Raw genomic sequence first — 22,607 nt, 5'->3', positions numbered from 1 at the left:
GCAGAGTGCTAGGCGCGAGTTCTCTCGCCTCCCAGAGACGCCACCCTCGTTCCCTGGTGGCCGCCCTGTTGGCCGCCCAAACTGGATGTGTGGCGCCGCGTCACTTCCGGTGCGCGGATGCGCCGACGTCGTGGGGAGGAGGACGCCTGGGAGCTCCATGAGGACCCCGGCTGCACGTCACCGCCATGCTTTACCCCGCGGAGGGGGCGCAGGAAAGGCGGGAGAGGGGTCCCGAGTCGCGCCTGCAGGCGGAGATGGGAGTGGCCAGAACCGAGGAGGGAGGAAACGGAGTCCCCGACCATCTGCCGCCCGGCTCCAGGTAAGAGATGAGGTGCTCCGGTCGCCGGCCACGGCAGCACCATCGGACCTCTCATGCCCCCATAGGGGACAGGAAAAACACTGGAGGTAATAGGAAGGGGAGGGTTATTTAACCTCTTGTGCATTTCCTGTCCCCTATTAGGGCGGGGAGACATCCTCCAATAACTGCTGTCGTGGAAGGTGACTAGAGAAAAAGGGAATTCCCATCTCCAAGATCCTGTTCCAATATGTAGTAGGTGTAATATTATTATTAATAAATACCTCCAAATAAAAATGTAGTATAGTTCTTCGGATTCACTATGTCACTTACCCCATGTACAGGGCATTGCTGAAGCTTAGATATCCATGGTCACGATCGCTAATAACTGTCACTATATGACAGATTGTAACTAGGGATACCTACAGTTGGTATGGAAAGTATTCAGACCCTTTTCAATTTTTCACTCTGTTTCATTGCAGCCATTTGGTAAATTCAAAAAAGTTCATTTTTTTCTCATTAATGTACACTCTGCACCCCATCTTGCTGGAGAAAAAAAACAGAAATGTAGAAATTTTTGAAAATTTATTAAAAAACAAAAACTGAAATATCACATGGTCATAAGTATTCAGACCCTTTGCTCAGTACTGAGTAGACACACCCTTTTGAGCTAGTACAGCCATGAGTTTTCTTGGGAATGATGCAACAAGTTTTCACCCCTGGATTTGGGGAGCCTCTGCCATTCTTCCTTGCAGATCCTCTCCAGTTCAGTCAGGTTGGATGGTTAACGTTGGTGGACAGCCATTTTCAGGTCTCTCCAGAGAAGCTCAATTGGGTTTAGGTCAGAGCTCTGGCTGGGCCAGTCAAGAGTGGTCACAGAGTTGTTCTGAAGCCACTCCTTTGTTATTTTAGCTGTGTGTTAGGGTCATTGTCTTGTTGAAAGGTGAACCTTCGGCCAAGTCTGAAGTCCAGAGCACTGTGGAAGAGGTTTTCATCCAGGATATCTCTGTACTTGGCCGCATTCATGTTTCCTTCAATTGCAACCAGTCGTCCTGTCCCTGCAGCAGAAAAACACCCCCCTAGCATGATGCTGCCACCACCATGTTTCACTGTTGGGAGTGTATTGGGCAGGTGATGAGAAGTGCCTGGTTTCTCCAAACATACCTCTTAGAATTATCACCAAAAAGTTCTATCTTCGTCTCATCAGACCAGAGAATCTTATTTCTCATAGTCTGGGAGTCCTTTTTTTTGTAAACTCTATGCGGGCTTTCATATGTCTGGCACTGAGGAGAGGCGTTCGTTGGGCAACTCTGCTATAAAGGCCAGACTGTTGGAGGGCTGCAGTGATAGGTGACTTTGTGGAACTTTCTTCCATCTCCCTAATGCATCTGTGGAACTCAGCCACAGTGATCTTGGGGTTATTCTTTACCGCTCTCACCAAGCCTTTTCTCCCACAATTGCTCAGTCTGGCTGGACAGCCAGGTCTAGGAAGACTTCTGGTGGTCCCAAACTTCTTCCATTTAAGGACTATGGAGGCCACGGTGCTCTTAGGAACCTTGAGTACTGCAGAAATTCTTTTGTAACCTTGGCCAGATCTGTGCCTTTCCACAATTCTGTCTCTGAGCTCCTTGGCCAGTTCTTTTGACCTCATGATTCTCATTTGGTCTGACATGCACTGTGAGCTGTGAGGTCTTATATAGACAGGTGTGTGCCTTTACAAATCAAGACCTATCAGTTTAATGAAACACAGCTGGGACTCCAATGAAGGAGTAGAACCATCTCACGGAGGATCACAAGGAAATGGACAGCATGCAACTTAAATATGAGTGTCTGAGCAAAGGGTCTGAATACTTATGACCATGTGATATTTCAGTTTTTCTTTTTAATAAATTTGCTAAAATTTCTACATTTCCATTTTTTTTCCATCAAGATGGGGTGCAGAGTGTACATTAATGAGAAAAAAAATGAACTTTTTTGAATTTACCGAATGACTGCAATGAAACAAAGAGTGAAAAATTTAAACGTGTCTGAATACTTTCCGTACCCACTGTAAGCTACTGCAATACCCTGCACATGGGGTAAGCGACATAGTGAATTAGGAGAACTATACTACATTTCTAATTGGAGGTATTTAGTAATATTATTAAACCTACTACATATTGGAATAGGATCTTGGAGATGGGAATACCCCTTTAACACGGTCCGCAGTAGATAGTGGTGGAGTGTGGAAAGACACAACCCTTATACTAAGGGAATGGTTGTCAATGCATCCATACATTTCCAGGAGGAAGAGGGGGACAGTATAATCTAAAGTTCTATGAAAAGATGCTTATTTTTTTATTTAAATGGGTAATTCAAGCATTTACGAACAGTCATGTTAGAAAAGTCGAGACAGAACCAATGTAAGACTTGCATTTATGTGCCTATATTACGACTGCAAGCCCCATCCTGTCCGCAGGTCTAATGACTGAGCTGAAGGCTTGATCGGGATCAATGACGCTGTCAGTTTGGGTCATGAGACCTGCGTTTGGGCCGGATCATGCGCCTGTAGTACGCTGGCCTATGGTAAAAATCATTGAAGTACCGCAGCTTCCGTAGAGGGGTGTGAAGACACATGCAAAAACTGCAAAATCCTGGAAAAGTTCCCTGAAACAGCACATTGTGCAGGCGTCAAATACAAGTGTGGCGGAAACGCCACTGAAATGCAAAATAAAACATTAAACAGAATAAAAAAAAATATCCCTTTCTGTCTGGAAGACAAATTAATACGACTTTGAAAAATGACCCTCGGGGTTATACTACAAGCGCCATACGTGCTCAGCAGACGACCATGGAGTCCACACGTGACAATACGTAGATGCATAAGTAAGTGAACCCCGTCTGTGTGAACTAAAAGAGCAGGTTTTATTACTGATGATGAAACTTCTAGAGGAGCTTCTGTCTGGACACAAAAACAAAACATGAACACAATGTCAGCTCCGTCACATGGAAGAGTTTAAGAATTCCAGAAGTTTGGCTCGATTTCGGTCTCTCTGCGGAGATAAAAAACAAACAAACCACAAAGCATCATTTACCAGTATTTTTTAAGAAGCAGCATCACTCCTGTGTCTGGCATTGTATTTGTCAAGTGAATGGGACCAATCATGGCCAAAAGGGACAAGAAGAGAAAGGCGGGTGCAGCTAAACGGTAAAATAGCGTACACATATGATCAAGTCTGACTGCCGGACTTACCTCTTTGTCCTCTTTGCTCTTCTTCACTTTCATCTTGATCTTCTTCCCTGAGATCATACTGTAATTCTCATTCTTCTTTTTTTCTTTTAAGAACTGCAAAGAATTACAAGACAACGTCATGAGTTCTACTAGAGAAGATGAAGTGAAAATTTACAAGCCTTGTGACAAAAGTAAGCTTTGTGCCCCAGTGATTGCAGTCGATATTGGCTGTGCCAAAATGATTATCCAGCACTGTGCAGAGCTGCAAACTTCTATGCTGATGACGTTACAACCCCACACAGCTGCCGAGATATCGAGCACATGTCCTGTCATTACAATTTGGACACATGCACAATCACAGCCAATTGTGAACATGTCTCAGAAGGTGTGTGGGCTCATAACGTCAACGGCACCCACTCCGATGCAGAAGTGAGCAGCTCTGGTTGGCACTGGATAAACCCTTTATATTCCCTGTTGTGAAAAATTTCCCTTCAAAATACAGCAATTTGTGCCACAGTTTACAGGAAGCCGTTGTCAGTCATCATATATATTAGTGGAATCAAATGCCTATTAGCATTACATTTCCACCTCTATTTTCACAATGCAGTATGTAATTGAAACTATACTGAAGCTGAGATCACAGGACCTGTCTATGCTGATGCTGCTGCGATCACAGGACCTGTCTATGCTGATGCTGCTGTGATCACAGCACTTGTCTATGCTGATGCTGCTGTGATCACAGCACTTGTCTATGCTGATGCTGCTGTGATCACAGGACCTGTTTATGCTGATGCTGCTGAGATCACAGGACTTGTCTATGCTGATGCTGCTGTGATCACAGCACTTGTCTATGCTGATGCTGCTGTGATCACAGGACCTGTCTATGCTGATGCTGCTGAGATCACAGGACCTGTCTATGCTGATGCTGCTGAGATCACAGGACCTGTCTATGCTGATGCTGCTGAGATCACAGGACCTGTCTATGCTGATGCTGCTGAGATCACAGGACCTGTCTATGCTGATGCTGCTGAGATCACAGGACCTGTCTATGCTGATGCTGCTGAGATCACAGGACCTGTCTATGCTGATGCTGCTGAGATCACAGGACCTGTCTATGCTGATGCTGCTGAGATCACAGGACCTGTCTATGCTGATGCTGCTGAGATCACAGGACCTGTCTATACTTATGCTGCTGAGATCACAGGACATGTCTATGCTGATGCTGCTGAGATCACAGGGCATGTCTATGCTGATGCTGCTGAGATCACAGGGCATGTCTATGCTGATGCTGCTGTGATCACAAGACTTGTCTATGCTGATGCTGCTGTGATCACAAGACTTGTCTATGCTGATGCTGCTGTGATCACAGCACTTGCCTATGCTGATGCGGCTGTGATCACAGGACTTGAATATGCTGATGCTGCTGTGATCACAGGACTTGAATATGCTGATGCATATCACTGTATGATTCATGGAGGTTAACGGCACTGATTAGGAGCTGCCCCCCCTCATAGTCTTTCATTTGTAGAGAGTGCAGTTGGGCAGGGAAAGACTATGAAAAAGCCACTCCTTTCTGAGGATTGGTGTGGTCCCCTGCTGGTAACCACTTTAAAGGAGGGATCCATCAATTGCCATAAAAAAATTGTGTAAAACCCGCTGTTTTCCTGAATATGGCGTTGTTCTTTTATTTCTGCTCCTCTCTGTTCCTATAGTACTTGCCCCCTGTTCCCTGTAAGTAAATCTACTCTGATTAGCCAAAGCACGTTAATAAATTCTCATCTGTGGGTGAATTATTGAAGACCACACCCAGTTGGAGAAAATGGCAAGATTTATACACAGGGAATAAGGGGGTCTTATCTCAGGAACAGAGTCACAGAAATGAAAGCAAAATGATGCTGGATTCAGGAGAACAGTGGCATTCACACTGGGTTAAAAAAAAAAAAAAAATGTATACATATTTACGCCAAGTAAATTTTACCATTTTTTTTTTTTTTTTTTTTAACGGTTCGTGTACTTGTAAGAGTTTGTCAGTATTTCCCATATCTAGGGACTTCGTATAAACCTCCTGCCTGAGCACACGGATTTCCTTCAGGCTCCTATAGCCTACATTGGATTTCCCTCTTGCCATAACCTCCAGCCTCTCGTGATCCATCTAATAAGTGTTATGTAAGGAGATGAGCCGAAATAAGGAGCGACCTATAACCCTGATCCCCATTAGTGTCCACTCTGGTTAAGTCAGAACAGAAGTCATCCTATCACGGGTGCAAACTCACAAACATACCGAAGTATTCAATCCCTGCATGGATCACTCCGTCACAATGTGACAGTGGTAAATATATCGGGAGGCGGCACATTCACCATGATCCCGGCAGTGCCGGCTACTTCTTTACTCCTTCCATCCATAAGAATAAAATGCCGGATACGAGAACTAGTGTCCCACATCCATCTCCGTCCAGAGACTATTTAGTATGATGTTAAATATAAAAACTATGTTCTTCTTTGCAACCATTTTATTGTTTCGTGGTAACACATAGGTAAGCTTCGGAGCTGTATACACTAAACGGTAGCTCGTTTTTAATCCAGACTACATGCAAAGTTGCTACATTCTTAATATTTGATGCACGGAATCATCAGAAAAGTAGAGGCAAAACTCTACATAGCAAAATCTGGTCGCACCTTGGATATCTGTACAGGGCTGGCGTCTCGCTTCTTTTTCTTCCCTTTCTTCTTTTTTACCTTGCTGTCTTTTTTTCTCTTCTGCAGAAATAAAACTCATATTCAGTCTTTCAGACACATGATCAGCGGCCTGTGAGAAGAGCTTCCGAGATCCTTCTACAACACTTCCTGTTCTTGTGCTCTGGCAGCTCAGATCAGTATTATTGATCAACCGGGTAACCAATCACATCAATTCTTTTATTATTTGTTTATTTCAATGTTAAAAAAGCAGGTCTGTAATATAAACTACACTACCGTTCAAAAGTTTAGGGTCACTTAGAAATTTTGTTATTTTTGAAAGAAAAGCACAGTTTTTTCCAATGAAGCTAACATTAAATGATTCAGGAATACACTCTATACATTGTTAATGTGGTAAATGACTATTCTAGCTGCAAAGGTCTGGTTTGTAATGCAATATCTTCATAGGTGTATAGAGGCCCATTTCCAACAACCATCACTCCAGTGTTCTTATGGTACTTTGTGTTTGCTAACTGTGTAAGAAGGCTAATGGATGGTTAGCATAGCATACCCATGAAAACCCTTGTGCAAGTATGTTAGCACAGCTGAAAACAGTTTGGCTGATTAGAGAAGCTATGAACCCGACCTTCCTTTGAACTAGTTGAGAATCTGGGGCATTACATTTGTTGGTTCCATTAAACTCTCAAAATGGCCAGAAAAAATGAACTTTCATGTGAAACTCGACAGTCTATTGTCTTATTAGAAATGAAGGCTATTCCATGCAAGAAATTGTCAAGAAACTGAAGATTTCCTACAACAGTGTGTACTACTCCCTTCAGAGGAGAGCACAAACAGGCTCTAACCAGAGTAGAAAGAGCAGTGGGAGGCCCCGCTGCACAACTGAGCAACAAGACAAGTAAATTACGAGTCTGTAGTTTGAGAAATCGACGACTCACAGGTCCTCAACTGGCAGCTTCATTAAATAGTACACGCAAAATGCCAGTGTCAACATCTACAGTGAATAGGCGACTCCGGGATTCAGGCCTTCAGGGCAGAGTGGCAAAGAAAAGCCACACCTGAGACTGGCTAATAAAAGGAAAAGATTAATATGGGTAAAAGAACACAGACGTTGGACAGAGGAAGATTGGTAAAAAGTGTTATGGACAGACGAATCCAAGTTTGAGGTGTTTGGATCACACAAAAGAACATTTCTGAGACGCAGAACAACTGAAGAGATGCTGTAAGAGTGCCTGACGCCATCTGTCAAGCATGGTGGAGGTAATGTGATGGTCTGGGGTTGCTTTGGTGCTGGTAAAGTGGGAGATTTGTACAAGGTAAAGGGGATTTTGAATAAGGAAGGCTATCACTCCATTTTGCAACACCATGCCATACACACCCTGTGGACAGCGCTTGATTGGAGCCAGTTTCATCCTACAACAGGACAATGACCCAAAGCACACCTCCAAATTCTGCAAGAACTATTTAGGGAAGAAGCTGGCAGCTGGTATTCTATCTGTAATGGAGAGGCCAGCGTAGCCACCAGATCTCAACCCCATTGAGATCTTGTGGGAGCAGCTTGACCGTATGGTACGCAAAGAGTGCCCATCAAGCCAAACCATCTTGTGGGAAAGGCGAAATTTCTCCAGATTACCTCAGCAAATTAACTGCTAGAATGCCAAAGGTCTGCAATGCTGGAATTGCTGCAAAGGGGGCATTTTCTGACGAAAGCAAAAGTTTGAAGGAGAAAATTATTATTTCAAATAAAAATCTTTTTTTTTCGAACCTTGTCAATGTCTGGACTAGATTTTAAATTCATTTGATTAATAAAAGTATGAGTTTTCATGGAAAACACAATTGTCTGGGTGATCCTAAACTTTTGAACGGTAGTGTATGTATAGTATTAAATAGATATGTTAGACCTGTTGAGACTGGTATATTTACTTTCAAAATCCTTGTTAGAAAGATTGTGTAATTCTTAACTAAATCTCCACCCACCTATCATGATTGACAGCTCCTTGGTGTCCCCGTCCTGCTAAATCTCCACCCACCTAGCCTGTGACAGATCTTGTGTCCCTCCTCCCTGCTGAATCTCCACCCACCTAGCCTGTGACAGATCCTCAGTGTCCCTCTGCTCTGCTGCTGAATCTCCAGCCACCTAGACTAACTGCTGCCAAGCGTACCTCCTCCCTGCTGAGATCTCAACTGCTCAGTACAAGATGCAGGGGTCAGTCAGGACAGAGTAGAATAAATATACTTTGGACTCATGAGCTCTTTTTATTCTATAGCTGGACTCCTAACATGTTCATCTAAATATCAGGATTATATAGAGATTTTTACTTAGATTATTAAATTAAATATAAAATAAAGATGCCAGTTCCTTCAGATCCAAGAGATCTTTTTAATAATTTATACAGTATGGACTGAAAACCGGTGACCGATCCACTTTTAAACAAGATTCTCATATAGTCCGAACACAGAGGAAAGTAGTGTTGTCATAAGGACCCAGGCAGAGGACGGCATCTCACATACTGTAAGGCCTGCAGAGCTACCCTATAATAAAAATATGGATTAAAAACATTATGAATGGGGTTATTCCACAAAACATCTAACAAAAATAAAAATATAGGTGTCCATAAAACAGAGGAGTAGTTGTAAATATTAAAATTATTTTTGTCTGTAGCACTGTTAGGTGTCGGGTTTCTGTAGCTGCACAGCAGAGATCCCGAGCCTTACATTCGGCAATCTCCCATTCCTCTCCGGCCGCAGAGGAGGCTGCTCAGCAGACTCGTTGATCCAGGCGCACAGCTCAGACCAGCTCTGGTTGCTGCCGCCACCTGTGGTCCAGCTATAGCAACGCATGCTGGTCAGAAGCGAGCTACACCAGGGACTAAGTCCTCCTTTCGGTCCACTGAGCATGCTCTTGGGACGATCTCTCATTGGAGATCGGAGGTCACATGCTCAGGTCCTGCTCCAGCTCAGATTGGACCATCAGGAAGGTCCCGGAAGGACGCTGCTATAAATTAGCCACATGGCCATGCGCTAGTATAGATAGTATTTTGTAGTTGTGTGTGTGAAGATGGATGTATGTGTTCTGGTGACTGACTCATTGGTTGTGCATGTGTATAGGGTATTGGAGATAAGTCAGCACCTAGAGGTGGCATTGCCTATGTACCACGGTGCATCCAGTCCTCTGCACCACACATAGCGCCTAACTGTGCCATCCAGCACAAGGCACTACTATACTGCGTCAAGAAGCAACCGCCAGTGCGGCACCATGCGCTAACATTGCACTTTCCAGCCATAAGGTTAGGCTGGTTAGTGGCGTCCGCCAGTGTGGCGCTGTCTGCACATAGTGTACTTTATCTTTAAAGTTGTTAATGTCCAGGCACCGCAGTAGCGGCGCCGAACGCTAGTGAGTCTAGAGGGACTCTAACCCCGTGTCCTTGGGGCAGGGTCCTGTGACCACAACACTAGCGCTCACTCAGCGGTATCGCGGTCCTGTGAAGCAACAGGGTCCGCTTCTTATTAACCGGGTGAAGTTAACCCGTGTGTACTAGTTATACCGCCAGTTAACACCTCTGCACGGTGGACCCCGGGCTGCGAACGCACCTAAATACCATCTCTATTATTTGGTGCTTTCCGCCAGCCCCCTGAGGCGGTGTGCACATGCTGCGGATTTTGCTGCGGTTCCGCAGCAGTTTTGGCCGCTGTGGACCCGCAGCAGTTTTTGCTGCGGTGTACAGTAGCATGATTCTCTATGGGAATCAAAAACCACAATGCAGATGGTGCGGAATTTTCCGCGCGGATTATCTGCGGTTTTCAATCCGCAGAAAGAATTGACATGTCAATTCTTTCTGCGGATTCCCCTGCGGTTTGCCATCTCCTCCATTGAGGAGATGAAAAACCGCAGGGCAAAACCGCAGGTGTTTTGACCTGCGGATTTGACAAAATCCGCACCTAATCCGCAGCGTGTGCACACAGCCTAACTCGCACAGCCTGTTGCAAACGTTACGGACTTTCTGCTGCTTTCTACACCTCAAATCTACAGGTGTCACAATTTCGATTTTGTTGAGAAATTTGCACTATGAATTGCAAGGATTCCGTACAAAGAATTGACAGGCTGCGGATTCTACAGGACGAGTTGTAGTTTTGAAAGACGCCGCTCACTTTACCATATAATGCGCTGAAGAGGAGAAAGAAAATTTCAAAGTGCAGAGAAAAGCTGAAAAAACCCACAATAATGCAATTTTTTTTTTCTATTTTCTGTGTGCGCATTGTGCAGTGAAAATGACATGGCAACATGATTTTCCAGGTCAGTATTTACGGTAATATTAAATTAGCATAATTAATTTTTTTAAGTGGTGGGAAAAAAAAATGTGAAAATTTGTAAGAAAAAAGTAAAAAATTAATCATCATTTGTGTCCGCAAAAGTTTTATTGTTCTGTCGATGGAACTTTGTGAGGGTTTTTTTTTTTTTTTTTTTTTTTTTGCTCGACGTTGTTACTGATGCTTATTTGTGGGACTGACTTTTTTTTTTTTATAGGCAGGTGCGTAGACAAAACAAAATCCACAACGTTGAACTTTTCCAGTTTCCTTTCATTCTTGGCATTTATCGTACAAGTGAATTATTTTATATTCTCATTGGACTTTTATGGGAGTCGAGTCAAATTTTTATATTATTTTTTAGATTTTTAAAAACTTTATATTTTTTATTCCACTATAGGTCCGGTTATCATTTAATCACTTATATTATAAACTGTTGTATCGTACACAAAATGATGATTTTCTGCAGAACTCAGCCATGACCCGATCTTCACAGGGTGACCAAGATGGCAATCATAGTGGCTTTCAGCCAGCCCCCGGCTGCCATTACAATCTCACCAGCACCCAAAATGATTGACAGCGGCAGTTATTTGGCGAAACAGCAGCGATTGGAGCTCCCGCAGGTCACTGCTGTTACAGGCAGATGGCAGCTGCATAGTAGCCTAATCTGTAGGACATATTACTGGTAATACATCCTACGGTCGGGAAGGAGTTAACTAATGACTTGTCAATTAATGGATCGATTCATAATAATTGTATACGGTTATAACAGAAGCTAATTTCTCGGACATTACAATTCTTGCTGCTCGCACCTTTGTATGTGATCTGCATCATAAAAGAAATGTACACGAACCCTAACGGGTAAGATACCGGATCCTAGTTCTACCATCATGTGACTCACCCTGTAAAAAGATAAGGTGGGTCATGAAAAAAACAGAATGGGTGACTTTTCGGTGTGGCATCTCACACCCGGTGAGATGGAACCACTTATCAGACATGATGTATTATAATGGATCCAAACGGCAACATCAGATGCTATCCAGTCGCCAACTGTAATACCGCACAATCTTCATCTCCCGCCTCCAGACGCTTGCAGCGCTAACACTGCAGCTTCAGGTGAAGAGATTTTAGTACGAGGCGACAAGCTTTGCAGACGCTACTAGGATCATCCTCAAGCCATTTCTTTGGGACTCTCATTCTCTCCTCGACATCTGCCACAATGATTGCTGTCCGAACACGAGCCACGGATACGGTGATACACCACCACTTCCGCACCAATACGTTGCGCAGTGGATTTTGCTGGAACAGTAAGAGTTGGAAATTGCCTAGGAGAAGTTACGGGTTTCTGTGAAAGAACACGTGTATCCATCAGTCTCCACCCTCCCAATACGACATGATGGACGCTCACATACAACACTAGTGCCCACTCTGCTCAGATTTATCGGCAATCCCAAAGAGAATGAATGGATCAGCGTGCTCTCCATCCAGATGGGGACAAAAGTGACCCAGTCTGGCAAACCGGTGGGCGTCTCAGCGATAAGACCACCATCAGTGTACAAGAGAATGAATGTAGCAGTGGTCATGCACTGACACGGCCTCTCCATCCAGATGGGGACAAAAGTGCCCTCAGTCTGGCGACCGGTGAGACTCCTACCGGTCAGACCATTATCAGTGTAGAAGACACATATACAGTCATGGCCAAAAGTATTGACACCCCTGCAATTCTGTCAGATAATATTCAGTTTCTTCCTGAAAATGATTGCAAACACAAATTCTTTGGTATTATTATCTTCATTTAATTTGTCTTAAATGAAAAAGCACAAAAGAGAATGAAGCAAAAAGCAAAACATTGATCATTTCACACAAAACTCCAAAAATGGGCCGGACAAAAGTATTGGCACCCTCAGCCTAATACTTGGTTGCACAACCTTTAGCCAAAATAACTGCGACCAACCGCTTCCGGTAACCATCAATGAGTTTCTTACAATGCTCTGCTGGAATTTTAGACCATTCTTCTTTGGCAAACTACTCCAGGCCCCTGATATTTGAAGGGTGCCTTCTCCAAACTGCCATTTTTAGATCTCTCCACAGGTGTTCTATGGGATTCAGGTCGGGACTCATTGCTGGCCACCTTAGAAGTCTCCAGTGCTTTCTCTCAAACCATTTTCTAGTGCTTTTTGAAGTGTGTTTTGGGTTATTGTCCTGCTGGAAGACCCATGACCTCTGAGGTAGACCCAGCTTTCTCACACTAGGCCCTAAATTATGCTGCAAAATTTGTTGGTAGTCTTCTGACTTCATAATGCCATGCACACGGTCAAGCAGTCCAGTGCCAGAGGCAGCAAAGCAACCCCAAAACATCAGGGAACCTCCGCCATGTTTGACTGTAGGGACCGTGTACTTTTCTTTGAATGCCTCTTTTTTCTCCTGTAAACTCTATGTTGATGCTTTTGCCCTAAAAGCTCTACTTTTGTCTCATCTGACCAGAGAACATTCTTCCAAAATGTTTTAGGCTTTTTCAGGTAAGTTTTGGCAAACTCCAGCCTTGCTTTTTTATGTCTCGGGGTAAGAAGTGGAGTCTTCCTGGGTCTCCTACCATACAGTCCCTTTTCATTCAGATGCCGACGGATAGTACGGGTTGACACCGTTGTACCCTCGGACTGCAGGGCAGCTTGAACTTGTTTGGATGTTAGTGGAGGTTCTTTATCCAACATCCGCACAATCTTGCATTGAAATCTCTTGTCAATTTTTCTTTTCCGTCCACATCTAGGGAGGTTAGCCACAGTGCCATGGGCTTTAAACTTCTTGATGACACTGCGCACGGTAGACACAGGAACATTCAGGTCTTTGGAGATGGACTTGTAGCCTTGATATTGCTCATGCTTCCTCACAATTTGGTTTCTCAAGTCCTCAGACAGTTCTTTGGTCTCCTTTCTTTTCTCCATGCTCAATGTCGTACACACAAGGACACAGGACAGAGGTTGAGTCAACTTTAATCCATGTCAACTGGCTGCAAGTGTGATTTAGCTATTGCCAACACCTGTTAGGTGCCATAGGTAAGTTACAGGTGCTGTTAATTACACAAGTTAGAGAAGCATCACATGATTTTTCGAACAGTGCCAATACTTTTGTCCACCCTCTTTGTTATGTTTGGTGTGGAATTATATCCAATTTGGCTTTAGGACAATTCTTTTTGTGTTTTTTCATTTAAGACAAATTAAATGAAGATAATAATACCAAAGAATTTGTGTTTGCAATCATTTTCAGGAAGAAACAGTATTATCTGACAGAATTGCAGGGGTGTCAATACTTTTGGCCATGACTGTATCCCGTGGACAGGCGATAACTTCTTATAATCAGAATATCCTCTAAAGGCCTTTTCCACACAAACCATTTTCTCATTTATAAAACCATCAGCTCACAGCCACATACAATAGGGCTAGGTACACAGTTTTCCTCAATGACCAATGTACCAAATTTGGGGGGAAAAAAAAAAAAAAAAAAAATCACTGCCTGTCCTGTGTGACTTCATTTTTTGCAGATCAGACTCTGGATATCAAGGCTGTTGGTGAAAGACAATACAGGGTAGGCCATTTATATGGATACACCTTAATAAAATGTGAATGGTTGGTGATATACTAATGCACCACAAACAGGAAGTTCATATATGGGAGGGGGGAAACTTCAAGATTGGTGGTGACCATGGTGGCCATTATGAAGTCGGCCATTGTGATTTCAACTTTATTTTTTCCAATGGGAAGAGGGTCATGTGACACATCAAACTTATTGAGAATTTCACAAGAAAAACAATGGTGTGCTTGGTTTTAACGCAACTTTATTCTTTCATGAGTTATTTACAAGTTTATGACCACTTATAAAATGTGTTCAGAGTGCTGCCCATTGTGTTGGATTGTCAATGCAACCCTCTTCTCCCACTCTTGACACACTGATAGCAACACCGCAGAAGAAATGCTAGTCTAAGGGGGTCAGATTCCTTGTAGGAATGCTCGGACCTGGCATCCATAATGTGGTGGTGCACCCTCTTGCTGGAAAAATTCAGGGAACGTGCCATCTTCAGTACATAAAGAGGGCAACATCATCATCATGGAGCAATGTCAGATATCCAGTGGCATTGAGATTTCCATTGATGAAGAATGGCCCCATTATCTTTGAACCCCATATACCACACCATACCAACAAGTATGGGTGTCAGGTTCGAGCATTCCTATATGAACAGATTCCTGGAGAGTGGATTGGTCGTCATGGGCCAGTTGAATGGCCACCAAGGTCTCTTGATCTGACCCCCTTAGACTTTTATCATTGGGGTCATCTGAAGGCAATTGTCTATGCTGTGGAGATACGAGATGTGCAGGATCTGAAACAACGGATACTGGAAGCCTGTGCTAGCATTTCTTCTGCAGTGTTGCTATCAGTGTGTCAAGAGTGGGAGAAGAGGGTTGCATTGACAATCCAACACAATGGGCAGCACTCTGAACACATTTCATAAGTGGTCAAACTTGTAAATAACTCATGAAAGAATAAAGTTACATTTAAACCAAGCACACCATTGTTTTCCTTGTGAAATTCTCAATAAGTCTGATGTGTCACATGACCCCTCCCATTGGAAAAAATAAAGATCCAAAATGGCTGACTTCAAAATGGCCACCACCCATCTTGAAAAGTTTCCCCCTCCAATATACTAATGTACCACAAACAGGAAGTTGACATCACCAACCATTCCCATTTTATTTAGGTGTATCCATATAAATAGCCCACCCTGTAGAATGAACACAGAAGCCATTCGTTTTCATGGATCAGTCAGCTCCCCGCGAACATAGAAGAGAGTTCATTTCCAAGTAAATTTTTAAGTCCAAAAAATATTAACATTTAATATGGACTTTGTTAAAATGTTATATAAAATATATATAAAAAGAAATATATTATTTCAGGCGAGTGTTCAGAATATGAAGTTGGGTGTTCATGAGTAATAACACTAATTTTTGGTCATTATGTGTGGTTTGTAGCCAGCATTTCCCAGCTTTTCCCCCTCTGCAGACTCTCCCTAATATTCCCCCATTCACGGCACACACAGACATGAGGGATTCCTACTTTCTTGTCTAGTGTTGAACGAGCACTGAAATGCTGGGGTACTTGGTACTCGAATCGAGCAAGTTGGACGCTCGGACGGACTCGACTCAAGTAGTGAGCGTAATGTAAAGAATGTCAAACTCGAGCATTTTTTCGAAGGACAAAAAAATTCTCTCACTCTCGTGCGGCGGCACCTGACTCAGATAATTCAAATGAGTTTCCTTCGGTGACTCGAGCACCACACGATACGCGGCACAGCTCAGTGCTCGATCAAGTAACGAGCAGTACCGACCGAGCACGCTTGCCCATGACTACTCATGTCACTTTGCAATACATATTTAGAAGAGAAGCACGAAGGACATTATACAGCAATAGCTGAGCAGTGTAACTGTGAATCCAGCACAATAATAACCTTTATTTTTATATAGCGCTAACATATTCCGCAGCGCTTTACAGTTTTGCACACATCATCATCACTGTCCCCAATGGGGCTCACAATCTAAATTCCCTATCAGTATGTCTTTGGAATGTGGGAGGAAACCGGAGTACCCGGAGGAAACCCACGCAAACACGGGGAGAACATACAAACTCCTTGCAGATTTGAACCCAGGACCCCAGCGCTGCAAGGCTGCAATGCTAACCACTGAGCCACCATGCTGCCCTGCACAATGGAGAAATAAAACGCTTACTAGAAAGCAGCAGCCTCTACATGTGTCTCTCTCTGCAGTTGCTTCTTTCCAATCCCCCTCTCCACAGACTTAATAAGAGAGGTGAAAGTCCAAGACCACGCAAGATGGGATTTTAATTATTTTTAGGAGTAAATGATGCGTTCAGGAGGCGGGGAGATGAAGATAAGAAGCTCACAAGTGGAGGAAAGTTTCTTATATTCCCCTTTTACTATTGGTTCATTACTTGAACATTTAACGCTTCGTTTGATCAATGATATCACACTAAACTAAGTACAGAAAGTTATATTCACACGGTGTGTATATTTCATAAGTTATTTTTTTCCCCCCTTTATGGAATGATGCACATGAAATAATGGAATATTGCCATTTCTTCATTATTTCACATATACAGTATTTTTCATGTTTTAGTTTTTTAAACAATTTTTGGAAGAAAAAGAAGATACAGAAAAATGTTAAACCAAAAAAAAAAAAGAAAGTAGTTTACTAGACAAAAGATTCTTACAGCAGAAGAATGAATTTTCAAAATGAGGATCATTTACAGTATATTCCAGGAGATAAAGCTGTAATGAACTAAATCACTTTGCACTATTAAGGCCGGGATCACACATGCGAGAAACTCTGACGAATCTCGCATCTTAATACCCGGCACTGCTGCCGGCACTCGGGAGCGGAGCGTGCGGCTGAATAGAAATACATGCAGCCGCACACTCCAGTCCATAGTGCTGGCGGCAGTGCCGGGTATTAAGATGCGAGACTCGTCCGAGTTTCTCGCATGTGTGATTCCGGCCTAAAGGGATTTTCCAGTTGTTAAAATTGGTAGCCTATGCTTAGAAAAGGCCAGCAATTCAAGATCGTTGCGTGCTTGACTTTTTGTAACCCCACCAATCTGTAGCCGAAGGTTGTACGCTGCCAACTCCAGCAGTCCCACAAGAATGAAAGGAGCGGACGAGCGCTTGCTCAACCCCCACTCCATTCCGATGGTGCTCTTCAGAGTGCTGTTCTCGAGATCACCGGGATTTGGGGGGGGGGGGGCGGCGGCATCCCCGGTCAAGAAGTTATTCCCTATCGATAGGAAATAACTTAATAACGTGGCACAATCCCCTTACAAATAGGACACCAATTTTAATCAACTTGAAAACAACTTTAAAAGCATAAAAATGAAGATAATACCAGAGGTTACATTGGCAGTCAGGGATCATTTCCCGGTAATCTGGGTTTCAACACGTGCAATGTTACGACCCAAGCGGTGACTAGCAAACTCCTATGTAAGAAGAAATTATTCCTGCTATTAAAGAAATGTTGTTATCTCCAAGTATTGGTTTGGCAAATTCTATTACTTTTGGGTCATTTGTGTTTTCCATTTTTTCAAAACTGGTATCCACTTAACAAAATTGGATAGAATTCACCCTGTGAGGGTCCGGTGTCCGCCCTGCACCACTGCTCCTGTCCATGTGATTTGGATACTAAGTGTCTCTAATGATACATGAGGCGCAGCGGAAGAACCTGGACCTGGGAACGGTGGGAGCAATGTCCGATTTTGTTATTTCTTGGGGGGAAAACTTTTGTAAAAGTGGAAAACTTCTCTAACCTTTTTCATCACTTAAAGAGGTTATCCGAGATTACATATTTTTTTCTACGGGGCCCAAGTACTTTTTGGCAGGTACTTGCAAACTACCTGCATATTCTACCAAGTGATGATCTCTCACATCTCAAAGCAGTCACGGACCACTACAGGCGGCGATTCCTCTACTTTTATTGACGTCTTGCTCAGCCTAAAGCTGTGAGGAGCCAGCTGTCAATCAACATAAAGTCGAGAGTGACGCCCCATCAACAGCAAAGCAGAAAAGGAGCTGCTCTGCTGATGGGGTGTCACAGGAAGGAGCATTGCTGCCAGGAGCAACCTTTGAGCTGCACAACACGCAGGTACTTAACGACCTGCTAATAATTTTGTTTTCCTAAGGGTCTAAAGCAGTTAACTCCTGATTACCCCTTTAAATCTATGGTCTTTAGATTGACAACATCCAACATGAAAATCATGCTATAGGGCTGCCAATTCTGTCCTAATAAAAACCGGTATCATAAAAAAAGCGTGTTCTCTACAGGCGATAGTTGAGAGATACTATCCCATCCTCATTGGTGTCCGGGACACCTGTAGAGAGTAATGAAATGGACCACTGATGTCAAACATGAACAGCAAGGGAAGAGCAGAGAGATTCGACAATTTAACAAATCTTTGAACATTTACAGTCGAATTCGAAAAAGTTTGCAACTTTTTTCTCTTTCACTTTGCCAGAAGAAATGCATGTACTATTTTTGAAGTCTCAAATATTTACTTTGGGAGATCATCGAAATACTCAAAATTGTGAAAAAATGTTTTAGTTTCTGAAGGATCAAGCTGCTTACAAGGATCCTCACTTTTAAGTAATTGATTTCTCCCATTCGTCCTAGTCTTTATTGTTTGGCTGTGCCAAAGAGTAGAGTTGTGACCCTGGCAGCACAGTACATCGATGGCGACCACGGAGCCCAATGTTTTGATTTGAACGTTTGTCAATGGCGCGTTACATGCGTGCTGATACTGACATCGTATGAGCTTGATAAGATCGTATAAGCAGCTTTTTAAAACAGTAAACTTGGCTTCGCTTCCAGGGTCGCTGAAATGTCCATCGTAAGCTTTTTCGGTAAATGATTCATCCTTTTCAGAGTCGTCTGTGCTAGATCCGGACTGGGGATCTTCATCGGGGTCTTCGCTATCAGAGGCAGATGAAGTATTTTCCGACTTGAGATCTGATAGTTTTTTATTACAGTCCAGGATTAGATGGTTACATTTAGAAGATTTTCCACAATTGCTTTCCATTCTGCTAATCGGAGGACTCAACCGCTCAACTTTGACAGATGGTGATCCATCGCTGTGGTCAAATCGATTGCGGAGATTAAGCTCATTTTCATTGTTTGGAAATATGGTCTGTGAAGAAGTGGCGGCGTGGCCATGGCCTTGTTCAATACCCTTTGGAGATATAGAAGTGAAGCCTGCGGTTCCCATACCGGAGGACCAAATCTTTTTAGTTTGCCGAATGTTGCGTTGAGTCAATACCTGATTAGGTTTTACACATTCCTCCATTAAAATGTTACAGAACGTACCCTGAGATTTTCCATTCCGGGGCTTTGTTTGGCAGGATGCATGTTTTTTACCCAACATGGGATAGGTCCCCACAGCTTGGCATTTAGTATTAAAGAATGCATCGGTGTTCATAGCCTTTTCTGCCATTCTGGGTTTTCCTATCGCTAGTAGACTTGTACTTGGAAGTACAATGTGTAAATGCGATGGTGAAACTTGCTGGATGAAGGAGTTTGTAACGTCAGAAGTTTGTGGATAGAACAGAATATCGCTTGATGCACCTTCGCCTAGATTATCATCCGCCACATCATTGCTTTCAGCCTTTCTGCTCCTTTTTATGCCTTTTTTGCTTATCTTCTCGGAAGGTTCTTCAGCCATGAATAAGGTGGGAATAGCGTGAGGCCTGAGCCGTCGCTTGGTTCCCTCGTGGAAGTACTGATCATCATTAAAATGTTTTGAGCACAATCTAACAGTGCCCCATTTATTCTGAGCGTGTATTCTCTCAACCAGCTCTTCAACATTCGGAAAGTTTTCCGGGGACTGCCTTAGCCACAATTTTATTCCTTCCTTATCTTTGGGAAAGACGTGGAGAATCACCTTGGGTTCTTTTTGCTTCCAAGTGTTAAAGCAACCTTTAATGATACATGAAGGCATTGCTGAAGTGGAGGTAAGAAGAAAACTTTTCAATTCACCTGTAACGTAAGAAATAATTATTAAACTTTGTTAAATTCAATAAAAAAAAAACAAAAAAAAAAAAAAAAAACGCATTTTAAATATTTCCAAGACTTACCACAATGTAACTGCAATTAACACGTTTTTATGAAGGAACAGCGATTTCCTGTAGCCAAAATAAAGAAATATGGAAGAAAAAATACAATTTTTAAAATTTATTTTTATAGTGTAAAATTTAAAAAGAAAAAAAAAAAAAAAAAAATAATAGAAAAAAGTCTTAATTACCTTTATTTGTCCTTTTCGGGAGAAATCCAAATCACAAGTGTCCACACTCTCAAATTAGAATACAATATAATCCTGTAATAAAATAAAAATAAAGTACACATTCGAATGGTGGCATGGGGTAAAGTATTAATCTGAAGTCCAGAAAACTAGTAAGATAGGCCCGCATTTATTAGTTCATGCCAGTTTTTTGGTGAAAACGGAGCTTAAAAGAGCGTCACAAGTAAGATGACGAGCCATTTTAGCATGAAAATTTACAATCTTTCGAGACTCTTTTCAAAAATAAGTTCTAAAACGTTTAGACATGTTCATTAAAGGGAACCCGTCACCTCATTTTTGACCTATCAGCTGCGGCCACCGCCATCAGGGGCTTATCTACAGCATTCTGTAATGCTGTAGATAAGCCCCCGATGTAACCTGAAAGATAAGAACAACAAGTTATATTATACTCACCCGGGGGCGGTCCGGTACGATGGGTGTCGCGGTCCGGTGCCTCTCATGTTCTAGCGATGACGTCCTCCTTCCTATTTCTGCCATGGCTCCTGCGCAGGCGTACTAACTCTGCCCTGTTGAGGGCAGAGTACAGCAGTGCACAGGCGCTGGACCCCTCTGACCTTTCCCGCTGCCTGCGAATTGCAGTACTCTGTTCTGCCCTCAACAGGGCAGATAAAGTACGCTTGCGCAGGAGCCGCGTCAGAAGTAAGGAGGAGGACGTCATCTCTAGAAGATGGGAGGAGCCAGACCACGACACCCATCGGACCAGACCCCCGGGTGAGTATAATATAACTCGCTTTTATCATCTTTCCGGTTACATCGGGGGGCTTATCTACAGCATTACAGAATGCTGTAGATAAGCCTCTGATGGCAGTGGTTGAATCTCATATCGGAAAAACGAGGTGACAGATTCCCTTGAAGTTCACAAAATGGCATAAATCTACGTCTGCTCTTAGGGTGCATGTTTTTTGTTGATTTTTTGGAGAAGAAACTGAGCGGAAACTTTTTGTTGCATTTTGGAGAGTTTCCACTCGGTGGCTATGTGCACACAGTCTTTTTTTTTTTTTTTTTTTTCCTTCTTCGTTTCATGGCAGCTCTGGGTCCGATGAAATTTAAATGTTGTTTTTTCCTTTTGGAGTTAATGTCAGTCTTTTGCTAGCAGTTTCTTTCAGGCTGGTGAGCTGATGTTAGTTGGTAACTACTTCCACCTTCTTTTAAATAGTCACATAACCCATCAGCTGATCGTCGGTTGTAGAGTTCGTCAATGCAGACCAGCTAGAGGTGTGGAGCTCTTGTGTCGGTGGTGTTGCTGCTGCTGTGCGAGTTCAGATTCCCGATGCCGTTGTCTCTGATGCTGTGGAGCCTAGCAGCAGAACCGGAGAAGAGTATTTCTTTGTCTGTGTTTGTCTCTTCCCCTGTGTGTTACCATCTGCAGTGGCGAGCCTAGCATCCTTGCCGGCCAGTGCACTAGCGAGCGTACAATGAGGTGACAGACTAGGCACGTGACGGCTGGGGGGTGAAAGGACCCACATAGGGTGTTAGGGGAGCTTAGGGACAGGAACAGGTTGGTGTCAGGAAGTGTCCCATCCCTCACTCCCTACCTTCAGGGCCTTCCTCTCGCTTTTCCATCCCGTTGAGTTTATATGCTGTGCCATCCACCTGACCTCACCCGTGTCCGTGCGTGACACAGAGTTTCCGCTCAGTTTTTGCTCCACAAACTCGACCAAAAAAACTCTGCTCCAAAAACTATGTACGCAAAGAAAAAACACAGTATTACAAACGTGCAAAAATACTCTGTTGTGAAAAATATAACAGTAGACAGCAAGTGCTAGTAAAAAATGATAACAAAAACAGGGTATTTAGTAGTGTTTTTAATCCAAAAACGGTGCCTAGTCTTAGGCAGATTTCATACATCCAACTTTCACAATCTTCAGTACGAACCGGACGTGGATCTCCTGGACCTAAACTCGACAGCCTCCTATGGGTTCGGATCAGGAGACCCACCCACCATGGTCCGAACTCCGACGTGTAAAACTGGAATTAGTGGTGTTATTTTATTATCTAACTATAGGACAGTCCAAAGATGTCCCAAATTATAATGCGTGTGCCTTGTAACAATTTACTCCAACAAAAGTATTTTAGATTTTTTTTGTCGCTTAGTAGTCCGTGCTACAGTAACCCTTTAAGCACCAGGGTATTTACCACAGATACTGACAAGCAATTGATGCAAATGCATTTTGTGAAAGTCGGAGAGGAACAATTAACTTT

At 43.2% G+C, this 22,607-nt stretch overlaps 1 protein-coding gene across 2 annotated transcripts in view; it reads right to left on the bottom strand.

Moving 5' to 3' along the window:
* Positions 1-3,180: 3,180 nt before the first annotated feature.
* The window catches only part of LOC141056936 (uncharacterized), a 31,163-nt gene continuing 11,736 nt past the window's right edge, over positions 3,181-22,607 (bottom strand). Inside the window, exons 5-7 of one of the 2 annotated variants that reach the window (XM_073553415.1) lie at positions 6,183-6,263; positions 3,528-3,620; positions 3,181-3,327 (exon numbers count right to left, since the gene is read on the bottom strand). In XM_073553415.1, coding sequence (XP_073409516.1) covers positions 3,277-3,327; positions 3,528-3,620; positions 6,183-6,263 — 225 coding nt within the window. In that variant the 3' untranslated portion in view covers positions 3,181-3,276. Of the gene's footprint in view, positions 3,328-3,527; positions 3,621-6,182; positions 6,264-16,349; positions 20,084-20,181; positions 20,230-20,348; positions 20,421-22,607 lie in introns of those variants that run through there. The other variant, XM_073553414.1, reaches the window with a different exon arrangement.

Source organism: Dendrobates tinctorius, unplaced genomic scaffold (assembly GCF_039654945.1).
Source record: "Dendrobates tinctorius isolate UK_male_01 unplaced genomic scaffold, ASM3965494v1 ptg000201l, whole genome shotgun sequence".
NCBI classification, from domain to species: domain Eukaryota; kingdom Metazoa; phylum Chordata; class Amphibia; order Anura; family Dendrobatidae; genus Dendrobates; species Dendrobates tinctorius.
Note: the sequence above shows the minus strand (reverse complement) of the source record. Positions and strands in the feature narration are given on the sequence as shown.